The sequence below is a fragment of the Bradysia coprophila genome, unplaced genomic scaffold (genome assembly GCF_014529535.1).
Source record: "Bradysia coprophila strain Holo2 unplaced genomic scaffold, BU_Bcop_v1 contig_94, whole genome shotgun sequence".
Taxonomy (NCBI): domain Eukaryota; kingdom Metazoa; phylum Arthropoda; class Insecta; order Diptera; family Sciaridae; genus Bradysia; species Bradysia coprophila.
This window is the reverse complement of record NW_023504022.1, coordinates 1,013,774-1,030,337: the sequence shown is the minus strand read 5'-3', so window position 1 is coordinate 1,030,337 and position 16,564 is coordinate 1,013,774. Positions and strand designations below refer to the sequence as shown.

Here is a 16,564-nt window from a genome sequence, read left to right as displayed (position 1 = left end):
CAGTCCTGCGGAAATTTTTTTTGTCAAATTTTTCAGTGTGAACGGACTTGCGTCACGGCCCTTCACTAACGTAGGGCCATGATTGTATTATAGCTTTGAAAGCGCTGTGGGTCGTGTGGAACAAGAAAAACTCTTAAACCACACCGAATATGAAATCTTATTTTGAGTTCAGTATTTCCAAAAAATTACTTTCTGAAACTTTTCTATATCGCTGTCATGAGAACAAACGCTCCGACTGAGCCTCGTACGAACCCGTATATCTATTGCATATACGTGACCCTAGTGCGTCTGTCGCCCTACTTTGACTGTTAGCCTATTGCGTCCGTAAACGTAGTTAAAGTAAAATTATTATTAAATGTTTACATCTTAGAAATTGCGCATAGCGACGTCCCAGTCGCCAACTTTTCATCTCTCTGGAATACATACTTTGATCACCTATATAAAAATACGATCTATAAATGAATATGTTCGGAACTTGACAGTAGAGTTCCGATTATATCGGATTAAATTCAGAACTTGTCTTGTCAGGATGTTGTGACTTTCTGTCATCACTGCGCGAGCTCATCTAACTTCAGGTCGCTCGAAAATGATATTATGTCTGTTCGTCAAGTAAGTGCTTGCAAATAAAAACATTTTGTTTTCAAAATGTAAATAAATTGACAATTTCCGCTACTTATACATAATAGAAATACAATAGAAAGGTCATGTCACGGCTTATTTACATCCGAAATAATTATGGTTCCATCGTCCATTCCAAAGTGCTTAGATTTTGAGTTGCATTACGTTTTTTTTTCGTTTTGTGTTGCGTAAATTTTGCGTGCTAAAAATGTTGGTTTTTGATATCTCCTGATTTCACAGTTTTTTCTTGTGTGTTATTATCGAAACGTCAGACATCAGCAAAATTTGATTTAATTTTTTATCGGATACTATATAGTGCTGTATGTGTGTTATGTCTGGCAATACGATGAGCTCGAATATGTTTGTAAAACATTAACCTGTTGCTTGGTAATAATAACTCACTGGCTAGCTGACACAGCGTTCCACAATATGAGTACGAAAACGGAGCCACTTGTTGCGGGCGGACGTGTAAAATCGATGAAATCAAAATTCGAAAGCCTATCATCATTAGATATATCCGGTACCCTACTGAACAATGCCCAGTCAAAGCCGTTCCTTAAATTCCAGCGGTCAGCAACGTCATTAGATTTATTTACATCAAACAATAGGAAGTCCGTCGTGAACGATAAACAAATGCTCGTTACTGATGGTAAATCAAGCAATATACGAAGACAAAACAGTGACGTATTCCAATCGAAGTTGGATAATCGATCGAACAAAATATCGTTTAACGAAATAAAAGAAAATGTGGAGCAGCTCGATCGTTTGACGAGACAGACTAGCGATCCTGCGAAGCGAAGCAGTATTCGACGCAGTCCGGCATTTCGTGTCGGTGAAAAGCCGAAAGTCGTCGCTGCGAAAGTGACAAAGACTGTACCTGAGGAGGATGTACCGAATACACCAAACACATTTTTGAAGCGATCCGTTGACGACGATAAACATATACAGCCTGGTATCACGGACACACTAAAAGCAGCCCTCCGACAACCGTTACCGAGTGGACCACCACCGAAGAAGCCACCTCGTGTATTCGAATCTCCCAAAGAAAATATTTCCACAATTCAACTGTTCAAAGAAAAATTACGCATCGAACAGAAGTCGACGAACTGGCGAGAAAAAACTGAACTGAAATCCAACGCAAAAGAGAAATGCACAAAGAATGAATCGTTAGCAGCGTCATCAAATTTACTCAGTTGCATACGTTGCACAACACCCATCTATGACACTATTGTAACTCATCCCATCGACAAAATGAACGAGCCCGATCTGAAATCGAATCTCTCCGAGCATATCTACATGGAACCGTTCAGTCATTTAAAAGATTTCGTAGCGAAGAAACAGCAATGCTTTCAGGCACCGGATATCGTAGCAAGTTCAATGCCACTGTTAACTACTTGTGATAGGAATTCGAAGCGTTCGAATTCAGATTGCTCATGCCCGGAAGATCACAATGAAAAGGGTGACTTACATTATCTGGTAAGTTTTTGGTGTTTATTCTTTTGCTAACTTTTTTCCCGCTTCGACTTTGCTTTTCACTGACCCTCGCCGTATACTTTGTCGATCTGTAACTCACAGGTTCCTTTGACATCAGCTCTGCTGGATTAATTTTTTCGTTTTCTAGTGCACTAACATCGACGACAACATTGCGTCAAGCGACTCAATCACGACAGAGGATCAACCGAGCTCATTGACGAACACTTATGACGAGGTAAGTCGTCCAAGTTTCATTTCAGAGATTGAGATAGGACGCTATGAACATTCTATGTTTGACTGTTGATCAACTTGAAACGTTTTACGGCTTCGCCTTCCATTTACCATTTCTCGAACATAAAATACCCTTTACAGTTCTTGTAGTATAAATAACTATTATCCACTTAGACCAATTCTCCCGAGTAAACGGTCTCAATTTCTCAAAAAATGATTTCGTATTGCTGAGCCATTGTTGAGACATGCTTAACTTAAGTAACTTAAGCGTCCTTTTAATTTCATGAGATTTTTGTGAGTTACTTCTGAGACTTTTGTAAAACTGTTTGAGGATTTTGACATTTTCTAACATACAAAATCAGATATGTTTGGCGATGTTGGTTTAGCTTCTTTCCGTTTTTATATTTGATTTTCAATTTTTTGTGAGTGCTACCACAATTTATGTCTGTACTACCAACGGTTTGATCGACGTCGGGCGAGGGAAAATATTGCTTATATTTTTTATGACGCCTTCGATTTGACTTTTTAAATTTAGTTGAATGAAAAAACAGCATTGATGTCTTTTCTTTAAAGAAAATTCAAAGTTACAATTTTCACACTTAATATCACTGCCACCGAATTTCTTTATCATTTCTAGCTTTTGACCAAAGTATATGGAACAATTTTTACAATAATAATGATACATAGGTTTGTGCGTTGTAGGTAAAAGCTTTGAGAATAGGTATTTAGTTGTAGGTGCTGCTCCTGGCGATATTTCATTTGTTAATTGCAGTAGATGCTCCAATGCTGTCCACGTTAAATTGTGTCTAAAAAAAGCCAGAATGTTCAGTACGGTGACATTAGGTGATGTCTCACCAATACAGCCATCATCTACTTCTCTGAGGAAACTTGCACCGTCATTCGATTCAATTTCATCCGGATCGATTTCATCCAATTCATCCTGATTCATATTCGTCCGATTCATCAGACTCTTCATTCAGCTCCTCGGCGGTATTTTCGTCCTCAGAAAAAGCCTCAGCTCCGCCACTGTAAGGTTCATCGCCAGCTACTTCGTAGTTTTCATCAGCTCTTTCTCTAGAAGCTTCGTCCTCATCTTCGATCGATTCCTCTCTACGACTCGAACGTCGCCTGGCATATTTGCTTAAACTCGTGCCAGGTTCTAAATATTTTTTGTAGATCATTGCGATTAAAAATTAAATCTGTTTTGTGTGTTTCGGTAACTGTTTCACTAATGATTCGTATGGAAATTGCATGAGCAATTTTATAATAAAACCTGAACTTGCAACATTTGAAGTAACAGAACCGTAAAAAATGTTTTGCATACTTCACAAAAATCTAACAAATATTTCAGAAATGTCTTATAGAAGTCTCAGCGAAGTCTGATAAAAGTATAAAAAAAATCTCGAAAAAGTCTAACATAAAACTCAAAGTAACATTCAAATAAAGAATCATATGCCCACAAGCAATCATAGCAGCATACGATAATCAGTTGGCAGTCCAATTCCAGGTTAAGCATCAATCGACGCGGTTAGTACTTAGGTTGGTGACTGGAAAAAACTTCAGTATAAGGTAATGTTTCAAATAAAAAAAAATCAATAATGTGTCTCACGTCTCACAGTCAAATAAAAAAACTCATAAATGTCTCATTTAAGATAAATAACTATAATAGCAGTGTCTCCATCTGTGGACGAAATGTGCGAAAAGCTAGAAAAAACTTAATGAGGACAAAATGTAACAGTGAGGATAAATGTAGAACTCTGAGACAAAATAGGATGTGTGGCGAGCAACTGTCCCCAGAGTTAGGATGAGTAGTTGCGCGAAGACTTTCTGACAAATTTTCGAGGTCTCTGTGAGATTTTTTTTTAGTTTTTTCTAGGTTTTTATGAGACTTTTCTGAGTTTTTTTTCCTCTGAAAATTATCAAAAAAGTCTAACAGAAAACTCAGAAATGTCTCATAAAAACCTACAAAAAAACTAAAAAAAAGTTTAACGAAGAAAAATCTCACAAAAACTAGAAACAGAACCTAAAAAGTCTCACAAATCTAATTTAGTCTCACGAAAATCTCAAAAAATGTCTCACGAACATCTCCAAAATCTTCAGAAATGCCTAATAAAAACCTCACGAACATCTCAAGAAAATCTCCAAAATCTCAAAAAATGTCTGATAAAAACCTCACGAACATCTCCGAGATCTCAAAACAATGATTAACGCCTCACGAAAATCTCCAAGACCTCAATCCTGAGACTTCTCAATCTATTAAGTACTCTTAAGTACATAAATATACTCTACTGAGACAAAAAAGGCCTATATCGTTCGAATTCAGACTTCTCAGCTCCATACAAAAATTAGTGAGACTTTGAGTAAACAGCCTCTATTCAAACAACACACACACGCCACGGAGAACAGTGGCAGAGACGATTTGTCGGTGCGACACTTTGCGACAAATCGGCACAGTGAGAGTTGAATTTTGCGACAAATCGGCAACGACAGTTTACTAAAATCAAATACAGAAAATTTCAATGCAGAGGTTGATGTTTAATTTTGTGTGTGCTTTTTTGTGAATATTGATGGCATCGATGCTGTTTTCGTAATATTGTCGTTAGAAATTCCACAGAATAACAGTAATCGCAAAGAAATTGTTCTGCAAACCATTGCAACGAGGACTTATAGTTTCATTCACTTCAATCTTGGAGCAATTTTTCTGATGAAATGGAATTTCGATTTTTTACACGCACACAAGACTGACTTGTTTTTAAGTTACGATGCCCAGTCGTGGTCTCCAAGACTGCTTGGTTTATTTATTAATTTTTAAGTTACGATTTACGTTAAAATTCAATAAAAATACACCCATCTCTTGCTTCCGGCCTAGTATTATGTTATATTATTGTGATGAAAGTAAAACTGAACGGTAATGACATAGTGATCGCGATAAAAACAAAGAAAACCAAAAATCTCAATTCAGAATCAACATTCAAAATTTATGTGCCATTTTCTTCTCGAAATATTCATAAGTGCCAATTCGTCACATATTCGCATGTCGCAGGAAGTCGTCTCTGCCACTGTTCTCCGTGGCGTGTGTGTGTTGTTTGAATCGAGGCTGTTTAACTTTGAGAAGTCTCAATTCAATTTTTTTTTACTCGGGCTTAGAGCCATTTAACTGTGCTTCATCCTTAAATCCTTTAAGTTGCTCTCGCTTGCCTGAAGAAAACGCTGAAAAACAGCGGTTTGTTGCTTATTTCTAGTTGAAATTAGTCAGACATTGTTTGAGAAATTTTACAAGAAGAATCAGACATTCCTACTCTACTCCTTTCAGATAAACATACTGGTTAATGCAGCATTTCGCAACAACACCAAATCAATGGATAATTCATCGACAGCTAGTTCAACGCCATCACCCACAACGTCGCACAAATTGTCAGGAAAAGTATCGCGTTCGCTCACAGAAAAACGGAAAACCTATGTACGGCGAGTGTCGAAAAAGACTGAACCTATTCCATACGGAACGCTACATCGTACCTTTAAGTCGCCAGTGCTGAAGACCTTTTCGTTTGACGATATAGGCGATGACGAATGCAAAAAGAGTGAAACGACCAGCGATCGGATTCAAAAGTACAACGAGCTGGTAGAGAGTAACAACGGTCCGGTGCAAGTACGGGTTGGCGACAGTTCGACGAAGGCAAAGACTGTCGCGGAATCATGTGTAGCATTGACTAATACGAATAAGGAAAGAGGATATTTGTTCCAGATGTGTTTGCTGGTGGGATACAATACGTGCACCAATTCTGCGTACATCAAATCGAAATTTCCGGACGACGACAACGTACCGCAGAACATTGAACAGTTGATTTTCCCGAACAGGAGTCTACTGCAGCAGGGAAAAGACAATCAAAACTATATCCTGATTTTGACGAATGACGAGGGCTACCGAATTTATGGCTACTGTCGACGCGTGTTGCCAGAAAGTTGTGAGATTTGTCTACCCCTGGCATACTGTTTGATCAGCCAAGTAAAAGCACCCGGTTTCTACTTCAAAATTCTGAAAGAAATTGAATCCCGACACGGACAAACTGATCAACAGACACAATTTCTGTTGAAAAATCTGCAGTACCTCTCCGTACCGGAGCCGGGAACATTTATACATCTTAAATTGCCGCTGTCTGTCCGACCAAAAACGATATTCATGTCAAATCATAAAATATCACCGAAGCGATTGAGCTTGGAAGTCAATCCTAGATGGTTGACCGAGTCGGCAACACAGGCCGCATTCCAGGACAGTGAATGTTTTTATGGAGTGCAAAAAAACGGTAAGAGTTCGTCCGGTATGAAGTCATTGGTGCAGGAGTTCGAACAGAAGAAACAGGAGAAGGCGCCATTCGATTTCGGCCTGATCAATCGGAGTTTGTTGAGCGGACGAGAATCCGGTGGTGGTAAAATTGATGAAATTTTTATTCGTCGGCCAAACGACTTGCGATTGGAAAGTACGGAAATAAGTGACCTGTACCGGATTTTGGGCGCCGAAGCGCTTATCGATGTATTCGGTTCGCTGTTGTTAGAGCGAAAAGTGATTTTGTACGGCAAGAACATCTCCATATTGTCTGCCTGCGTGCTGGGGCTGCAAACGATTTTGTATCCGTTCCAGTGGCAACACACACTGGTCACCCTGTTGCCACACAGTTTAATCGAAGTGTGTCAGGCACCTTTGCCGCTACTGACTGGTGTATTGGATGAAATTACTGTCGATATTGAGGATGGAATCATCTTTGATTTGGATAGTCGACAAGTGTTGCAGAAGTGCGGCGACGAAACGACAATATTGCCAACAGCGCTCAGAGAATCGCTGAAGGTATCATTGGAATTGGTCGATCTGTTGGACCAGGGCAAAATGTTATCTAGCGTTCTGATTGCCGAAGCATTTTTGAGATTTTTTGTTGAACTGTTCGCTGGCTACAAGAACAAAACATTTGATGTAAGTGGTACAATTGATTTTTTTAAGTTGCATGTAAAATGTTGCCCGTTAAGAATGTTCACATTCGAGAGGTTAAAAAAAAATCTCCAATAATCCAAGATTTTGTATTCATTCAAATTCACACACATTCTCACGTCACAGTCTCACCCAAAACAATAACTTTCTCTCTAACTTGTTCGTCCAAGTTTCGTCAATTGTACTGTATTTCCAACTTTTTCTTTTAAGGTGTGTCAACTAGATGATCAGGTACTAACCTAAGGAACATCGTGAGTGGGAATTTCCCCGCCCGCGCCTTTTGAATTCCCATCCACGAATTCAATTTTGCCACACTATAAATTTTTACAAAAGCGTAAAAAGTACTTTGATTTTATTCCAAATTTTCGATTAGTTTTAGTTTAGTTTTCGTTTAGTTCGTGACAAGTTAGTTTTAGCGTAACAATCAGGAGGTCGACAGATCCGTACCACTTAAATTCCAAGTCGTTGATTGATGATTTGATTAAGAATTAAGAGGCTGACAGCCTCACCATTCCTGTGTACAAGACTGTCGACTACTCGCCGACCCTAGACAACACGATATTAAAGTTAATATCAGTTAGAAATTACAAAAATCGACAGTGGCAGCGAAACCATGTCCTCAGCATTGACAAGAAAATTAACCATTTGAACAAATTGATCAAAGCTCAATTTAAATTCTTCAATAAGGAAAGGTGGAACGACAGACTTTCACGGTTGAAAAAATACTCTAGCCAACTGTGGAAGATTACTAGGCTGGTTAACAATTACGAAAGCAGTCTTCATTCCTTAAGGATACATCAGGTGCTAGCAACTACAGACCAATTAGCCTGCCAAACTCCATCAGCAAAATCTTTGAAAAAATTATTTTGAATCGATTACTGCTGTTTATTAAAACCAACAACATCTTTGTTTGTTGCTCGGTTTTCGAACTGGTCATTCGACGAATCATCAACTTTCCAGGGTAGCTAATCATATCCAACAAGCTCTAAATAAGAAAAACTCTACAGGATTGTTCACATTTGACATAGAGAAGGCCTCTGATAGTGCATGGCATAAGAGTCTAATACACAAAATGTTCGTTCGAAAGTTTACTTTCTATCTTGTTAAAATTGTTCAATCATTTCCACAAAAACGTTCTTTGTACCAAATTGTCAGCAATCTAGGATATCTAGCTCATATCCTAGCAGTAGTCCCACAAGGAAGCGTGCTGAGTCCTACCCTTTATTACATATTCACTTCAGATTTGATTGTAACTTAAGTCATAGTGAAAAGACGTTTTTCGCAGATGATTACTGCATATATGTTTTGCCAAATGGCAAAATTATCAAGAAATTGTATGCCATTGTTAAGATCTCAAATTAATCTGCAAAATGGGAAATCAAATTAAATGACAACAAAACAAACACGGGCTTTTTCACCAGAAGAAGGGCTCAGAAGTGGAAGAAAAATGTGTTTCGAATCTCCCTAGGAAAAATTCGACTTTTTTTAATCATTGTTTTAGGCGCCTCTAAGAATTAGTAAGTCAATTCTGCGCCTTTTCGTCGAATTCCCACCCACGGGAAAATCCTTACGTTAGTCCCTGTAGATGATGCTACATCAAACAAACTGAGCGAAAAAAAAATGAAACTAACCCACACAATCTCTCTATTTATTTTAACGAAACCGTCGTCATCGAACGATTTCCTAAACAGCTCTTCCTCTTCATATTCTTCCAGAAAGAAGTGTTCGTTCAGTCGCATGGTTGCAAATCAGTTCGTCTGTTCCTCGAATGGTTCGTCGAGACGGCAATGTTCCGACATTTTATGAACACTAAATATCCGATGGATGAGTCGTATGTTGGTGATGATTCCAGCCATTATGCGTTATTTGATGCACGATTACTGGAGAAGAGCGAAAACAAAACGAACGTTGACGACAACATCGAAATAATCATGAAAAACAGTAAAATTATTAACAAAAAGACGAAAACGTTTAAGGATCGAATTAAGGAATTCATACACAGCAATTGAATGGTATACATTGAACAAAAACCTTTTTGTGTCATAAACGTAACAATTTACTCTCTCGCACTCGTTCTCTCTTTATTTCCATATTACTATTTAAAATCGAACCTATCTATACTTACAATCAAGATAGTTTAGTAATTATTATAAATACATACTCCAATATGATTTTATTTGTAGCGATTAAGTAACTAAGCGAAATGCCTTCCATTGTTACAATTTTTTTTTAGATTATATCCTTCGATCTAGTTGTTATTTTTGGTTATTTTATTTCTAAGTTCATTTGAAACATTGACCATTTTGTCCGTGACATTTTTAGCATTCAAAATTTCTATATTATAAAATCTATAATCAAAAAAGTACATTGCCACACAATATATATAAAACTTACAAACCGGTTGATAAATTTGTGAAATAATGGCAGGGTAAATTAAAATTTATTTATTTTCAGTTAATCCAATGATCGATTAAAATGATCGATTATGACGATTTGTAGCGTATCGTGATTTGAAAACGAGTAAAGAACTAAATAACAAGCTTTCGATTGATTTGCATAACATTCACAATGTTTTTTCGGTGTATTCAGGCCTCACGCACCTCCTAACATTCCTAAAATTTCGGAAATCCTCCCAAACACTCCTAAAACTCCTAAAATGAGACTTCGAAAATCTTAATTAACTTCCATAAATCAGGATCAAGATCAATTCAATGAATGGATGAGTAAAATAACTTAATTCAACCCAAAAGCATACATTTTTCGTGAGAGAATTAAGAAAAAATGAGGCAATATAAGCTGTTGCTTGGGTTTCACTTCCCAACGTTATTTTTCCATCGGTTCTAAAACCAAAAGAATTGCCTTTAGTCGACTGATGTCATCTGGAGTCATCAAGCAAGTCTGATCAGCTTCGGGATACGTTGTAACATATTTATAGAGCGCCATTTCATTGGCAATGACAAACTTAAATTGGTTCGTTTCAGACCACCACCTAGTTGGACATGTAGAAGGCATTTTCAGGCACGAAAGATTCAAACTTTTTGGCAGCTTTCCAAAAATTTCTTGGCATTGTTACTTCGAGATAACGTGGCATAGATGCGCTTTATCTTAGAAAGTGTGGGGGCTATGAAGTTAATGTTTAGCAGCTCTTCCATTTTCGTATTTACAGCATGAACAAAGCAAGGAACGTGCTCAAATCCGGAAAGCTCTACAGCCAATATGCAATTAGCTCCTCTGTCAGACACGGCAGCAGTTACTTGAGATTTTTCGAGTATACATTCGATCAAACACTTTATATTTTCCCCGGTATTTGATATATTCAGGTCACGGCAAGCTAGTGTGCGGCAAACTAACTCCCAATTTTCGTTAATGAACGACACGGTAACAGCAATGAACTTGTGCGAATTAGAAGATGTCTAACCGTCAGTGGTCAGGGCGAAATTCTCGATTTTTTTCAATTCGTCAGATATTCTCAATTTAGTAGCTTGATAAAGTTTAGGAATTCTGTCGTTTGAAAACACTTTTCGTGATGGTACTTGGTAGTTCGGTGCGACGATGTTCATCAGATGTCGAAATCCAGCATTTTCTACAAAGGAGTATGCGAGACCGGCGACTGCAATCATGTAGCAACCGTTATCCGTTCCGCTTGGGCCTTTGTAGTTTTTAAAAATCGATTTTGTAGGACAGACTGCACAAGCGACTTAGCTGATGATGTCGATGACGTGCCTATTGTAGAATTGATTTCGCTTTTTGCCGCTGTTGTTGAGTTTTGTTTGTCGGCAACTGTAACTGGACTGGAAACTGCGGGAAAAAGACCGAATTCGACTTTTTCGAAGAATTACATTCATTTATTTATTTTAATGTCATTCAAAAACAATAGATGTGTCTTCGTCTTCGATTGTTTGTTGCTTTTGGCAAGCTTACAATCCAGACATGACAACTAATCCATCCACAGTCTTCATTCCAGGTTTCTGATATATGTGTGCCTCGCGTTGTACTTCTCTTGATTTAAACATTGAAATAAATTAATAAATAATTTTCTTGTCGTACACTAAAGATAAGGCGTTCGACACGCACCTTATTTCAAAAATAATAACAATAAGACATACAGCACGAATGCAACAAAATTAATTTATATTTTCATCTAATCAACGCATCAACATAACACATTCGAAATCTACCGCTCGCATAATAGAGAACGTTAGCTAAACGGCCGCTAACGCTAATTTCCAACGCTAAATCCTCCGCTAACGCTAAAATCAACGGTAAAGCCCTGTCAATAAATGGCACCATTGTGAATGCATACACATGGACGACGCAATTTTCGATTTATTTTCATTTATTATTTTAAAAGGTCATCCGGATCAATATTTTATTACTACAATCCGTAGATCTAATTTGCAGGAAGGCAGGGACACTGTGCTGGAAAAAATCTATAAACTTTACAATGTGCTGTTCGACGACAAACATCATCAACTACACAACAAACACGTGGTTAACCTGCAATTGAAACACATGAAATTAATTTTGTGATTATTACTTCCACAATGTGATCGGATCAATATTTTATCAATGCAATTAGTAGATCTGACTTGTAGGAAGCCAGCGGTATTAAGCTGGAAAAGTTTTATTCACTTTTGATTGCAATAAAACGTTTTACGAATGACATTTTCCAACTGCATGTTCGTCGTGTGGAGGAGACTATTTGTAACATTAAAAAGAGAATAAAAAACGTTTCCAGCTTAATACCGCTGGCTTCCTACAAGTCAGATCTACTAATTCCATTGATAAAATGTTAATCCGATCACATTGTGGGAGTAATAATCACAAAATTAATTCAGGTGTGTTTGGGACTCGGTGTGTTTGGGACTCGGTGTGTTTGGGACTAAACCTGTCTTGCCCGTTTCTCTTCTATATACTCATTGAAGAGTATAACCTGAAGTGAATCATAACTCGCCGATCCATGAAGCAATCGTCTTCTTCTCGTCTTTTCTACGTCTTAATACATTCACTCCTGAACCCAATACCACATCTGTATATAGAAATACAGTTAAAACAATGCTCTGATCTGATACATCTCGCAATGAGAATGGAATTTTTTACCTGTCGTATTAAGAAAGACGCACAGGGGCTTAGAGGGTCTACGGATTACAGTTTGTTCATGTCATTTTTACACAGTTTTAGATATGTCAGAGTTTTTAATGTACCCAGTCAATTAAGTTCTTCCCAAATTATGAATTTTTGGCGCAAAATTTAAAATTTCTATCGCGAATTCAAATATTGCGCAATTTGGGAAGAACTTAATTGACTGGGTACATTAAAAACTCTGACATATCGACAATCTTTAGAAACTGTGTAAAAATGAAATGAACAAACTGTATCTGTGTAAGAAAAGAAATCTCGTTCACTCACAGTCTCAGCGTCAGTATTCATATTCAAGACTTCAACCGAGCTAAACAGAACAATAAAAACCACGACAGAAGGGCCATATTCTAAGTCCAAGTACAGTCAAATCCGCGTAAAAACGCAAGAGCGAATTAAACAAAAACAATAAGTCGTCCGAGTCTCGTTTATCCCTAGAGTACCCAGAGACACCGTTTTGTTCCGCTAAATTCAAAAACTTCGGAGTTCATCTTTACAATTCCAGTGAAATGTAAAGTAAAGACAAACACATTGGGGAACTCATCAGGGACGACTCGGTGTGTTTGTTACCTGTCTTGCCCGTTTCTCTTCTATATACTCATTGAAGAGCCTGAAGTGAATCATAACTCGCCAATCCATGTGTTACACCGAGAAACACACCGACACCGAGACACCGAAATTGCGTCGTCCATGTGTATGCATTCACAATGATACCATTTGTCGACAGGGCATTACCGTTGATTTTAGCGTTAGCGGGGGATTTAGCGTTGGAAATTAGCGTTAGCGGCCGTTTAGCTAACGTTCTCTAATATTCATTTTGTCATTCGACAAAACGCCGTAACAAAAACCCGAAAAAAATGCAAACGCAGTTGTACATGTAACGTTAGTTGTTAGTCACAGCATTGGTAAAATCGCACAACACGAATGGTGATCCAGTTTTCCTAAGGGTGCTAATCGACTCAGGATCGGAAGGATCACTCATTACTGAACGGGCCGCAGCCATGCTGAATGTCAAAAGTGCCAGAAGTGACAGGTGGGTACAAGGTTTAACTGGGCAAACTAGTGAACCACTGAAAGAAGTTCATATTAAAATTCTACCGAGATTTGATTCGAACTTTGAAATTGAATTGGATTTAAACATCCTAAAATCGCTAACAAAAATGTTACCGGGGCACGATTTGAACCAGGGCTTATTTTAGAGAATTTTAATTCTGAAAATTCCGAAAATTCAGAAAAAATTCAGAAAAAGTTCTGAAAAATTATTTCAGAATTTTTCGGAACTTTTTCAGAATTTTCGGAATTTTCAGAATTAAAATTCTCTAAAGTAAACCCTGATTTGAACACGAACTCCTGGAAACACATCCAAAAATTAGTCTGGGCTGACCCCAAGTTTTACAAACGAGGTCCAATTGATGCATTACTAGGCATGGACGCTATCGTCGATTTGCTAAGACCACGACTGGTCAAAGGCATGTAGGGACAACCAATGGCACAAGAAACGCATCTAGGGTGGATCATGTCAGGACGAATCGACCCAATGTATCCATCGGACGAAATGAAATGTTTTGTATCAACAATTGCAGAGATCAACACCGATCTGTCAAGATTTTGGGAACTCGAAGAACTCAACCCAGAACGAAATTTAACCGCTGATTAGATCGAGTGCGAAAATATATACGATTCAAGTGTACGAAAACATGAAAACGGTCAATTCTTAACAAGAATTTCATTCAAAGGTGAACCAGACGGACCTGCTAGACTTGGTGATTCAAAAGGGCAAGCAATCGCACGTTTCTTGCAACTGGAAAGAAAGTTAAACCAAAATAAAGAGTTGGGTGTCGAATATCGAAAAGTCATTCAAATATATCGATCTTCGGCACATTCAATTCAATTCAATAATTAAGAACAAAAAAGAAGATCCTTATAGTAATGTTCTGCGCGAAAAACAAAAAATAGCAAATTTACAAATTAATTAAACGACATATATAAAAGAGAAAAAGTCGTGTCCAAAACGAACTATATAGACGGAAAGTAGACGTTAGAGTTTGGTTACAGTAGAAAAAAATAAACAAAAAAAGAACAAAAATTAAATAAAAACTAAATTGACTCACATTAGCACGCACCGGATAGTCACACCAACTCGCTTGCAAAATCCTAGAAATAAAACAGTAAAAAGGAAACGTAAAAGAGACAAAAGACTCTGATCACATGGGTGGCAGCACGCCCAAGCAACACCCAATCGAAATCTACAACGACGTAAAATATGCCTCTAATCACAACCTTTTTTCAAAATTCTTTTTTTCCCCGATTGGTATCGATAAAATTAAGGTCAAGTTCGAAAATGGGCATGGTAGGGTCGGCCGTTCCAGAGCTAGGGCCCTATAGGTGTTTTTCAGTCTTTCGACGATATCTACCGAAATACGCACACAATAGCTGCTTGTGATATATCAAATGAAAGGTATTGACGAGTAGAATAAAGTTGCTGAACATCGTTTTTGGTTAAGATGCAACGCGGGCTTGTTGGAAGGGATCAAAGGTCGTTACTCGGCCCTAGGTGTTTTTTGCACATAAATCGAGTAAATCTCATCAGATTTTGCTAGATTTTGTTTCATTTGAGAGATAATTGAATGCCGAATAGAATGATGGCAAAAAAAGTTTCAAATTTGGGCCCTTGGACTAAGGCCGTTACTCGGCCCAAAGTGTTTTTTGCACATAAATCGAGTGAATCTCATCCGATTTTACTAGATTTAGCTTTTTATGGAAGGTAATTGAATACTGAAAAGAACGTAACGAAAAAAGTTTCAAATTTGGTCCGTTGGACTAAGGCCGCTACTCGGCCCTAGGTGTTTTTTGCACATAAATCGAGTAAATCTCATCCGATTTTGCTAGTTTTTGTTTCATTTGAGAGATAATTGAATGCCGAATAGAATGATGGCAAAAAAAGTTTCAAATTTGGGCCCTTGGACTAAGGCCGTTACTCGGCCCAAAGTGTTTTTTGCACATAAATCGAGTGAATCTCATCCGATTTTACTAGATTTAGCTTTTTATGGAAGGTAATTGAATACTGAAAAGAACGTAACGAAAAAAGTTTCAAATTTGGTCCGTTGGACTAAGGCCGCTACTCGGCCCTAGGTGTTTTTTGCACATAAATCGAGTAAATCTCATCCAATTTTGCTAGTTTTTGTTTCATTTGAGAGATAATTGAATGCCGAATAGAATGATGGCAAAAAAAGTTTCAAATTTGGGCCCTTGCACTAAGGCCGCTACTCGGCCCTAAGTGCTTTTTGCACATAAATCGAGTAAATTTCATTCGATTTTGCTAGTTTTTGTTTAATTTGAGAGATAATTGAATGCCGAATAGAATGATGGCAACAAAAGTTTTAAATTTGGGTCCTTGGACTAAGGCCGCTACTCGGCCCTAAGTGTTTTTAGCACATAAATCGAGTAAATCTCATCCGATTTTGCTAGTTTTTGTTTCATTTGAGAGATAATTAAATGCCGAATAGAATGGTGGCAAAAAAAGTTTCAAATTTGGGCCCTTGCACTAAGGCCGCTACTCGGCCCTAAGTGCTTTTTGCACATAAATCGAGTAAATTTCATTCGATTTTGCTAGTTTTTGTTTAATTTGAGAGATAATTGAATGCCGAATAGAATGATGGCAAAAAAAAGTTTTAAATTTGGGTCCTTGGACTAAGGCCGCTACTCGGCCCTAAGTGTTTTTTGCCCATAAATCGAGTAAATATCATCCGATTTTGCTAATTCTTCTTCTTCCTCCTCTTATCTGTATCAACAGACAATGAGAGAAACGTCGTCTGCCGTCTGCCGCGCTAGACTGCACAGAGAATAGAGTAACGTACAACAACAACAACAAACAGAGCGTTGGGCTCTTCCCTTACCCAATGGTTCACGTTAAGTGAGGGTACAGAAAAGACAAACGCTGTTTCGACCTCGGGTATCGATGGCGGTCCCAGGCCAGTGTGATCTGACCATCCTCAGTTGTTTCCACTGATACCCTTCCCAAGACAGCAGCAAACTTTTTCTTTGGACTAATATTCAAAAAGTTTGCATAAAACACTTGCCATCTACTGATGGAAACAGGATACGTTATAGAAAGCTACTTCG

The 16,564-nt window shown here is 37.9% G+C and overlaps 1 protein-coding gene across 1 annotated transcript; it reads left to right on the top strand.

Moving 5' to 3' along the window:
• The first annotated feature begins 580 nt into the window (after nucleotides 1-580).
• On the top strand, nucleotides 581-10,040 carry LOC119084791 (DENN domain-containing protein 2A-like). The gene is made up of 4 exons (XM_037194856.1): nucleotides 581-2,094; nucleotides 2,240-2,326; nucleotides 5,636-7,288; nucleotides 9,019-10,040. Exons 1-4 carry the CDS (start codon nucleotides 1,048-1,050, stop codon nucleotides 9,310-9,312), a joined length of 3,081 nt encoding a protein of 1,026 aa, XP_037050751.1. The 5' UTR covers nucleotides 581-1,047; the 3' UTR covers nucleotides 9,313-10,040.
• Nucleotides 10,041-16,564: the final 6,524 nt, after the last annotated feature.

Coding starts and splice junctions, on each gene's coding strand:
- LOC119084791 (XM_037194856.1), top strand. CDS start 1,048: ATGAGTACGAAAACGGAGCCACTTGTTGCGGGCGGACGTGTAAAATCG. Junction 2,095..2,239: donor AGGGTGACTTACATTATCTG/GTAAGTTTTTGG, acceptor TTCGTTTTCTAG/TGCACTAACATCGACGACAA. Junction 2,327..5,635: donor TGACGAACACTTATGACGAG/GTAAGTCGTCCA, acceptor TACTCCTTTCAG/ATAAACATACTGGTTAATGC.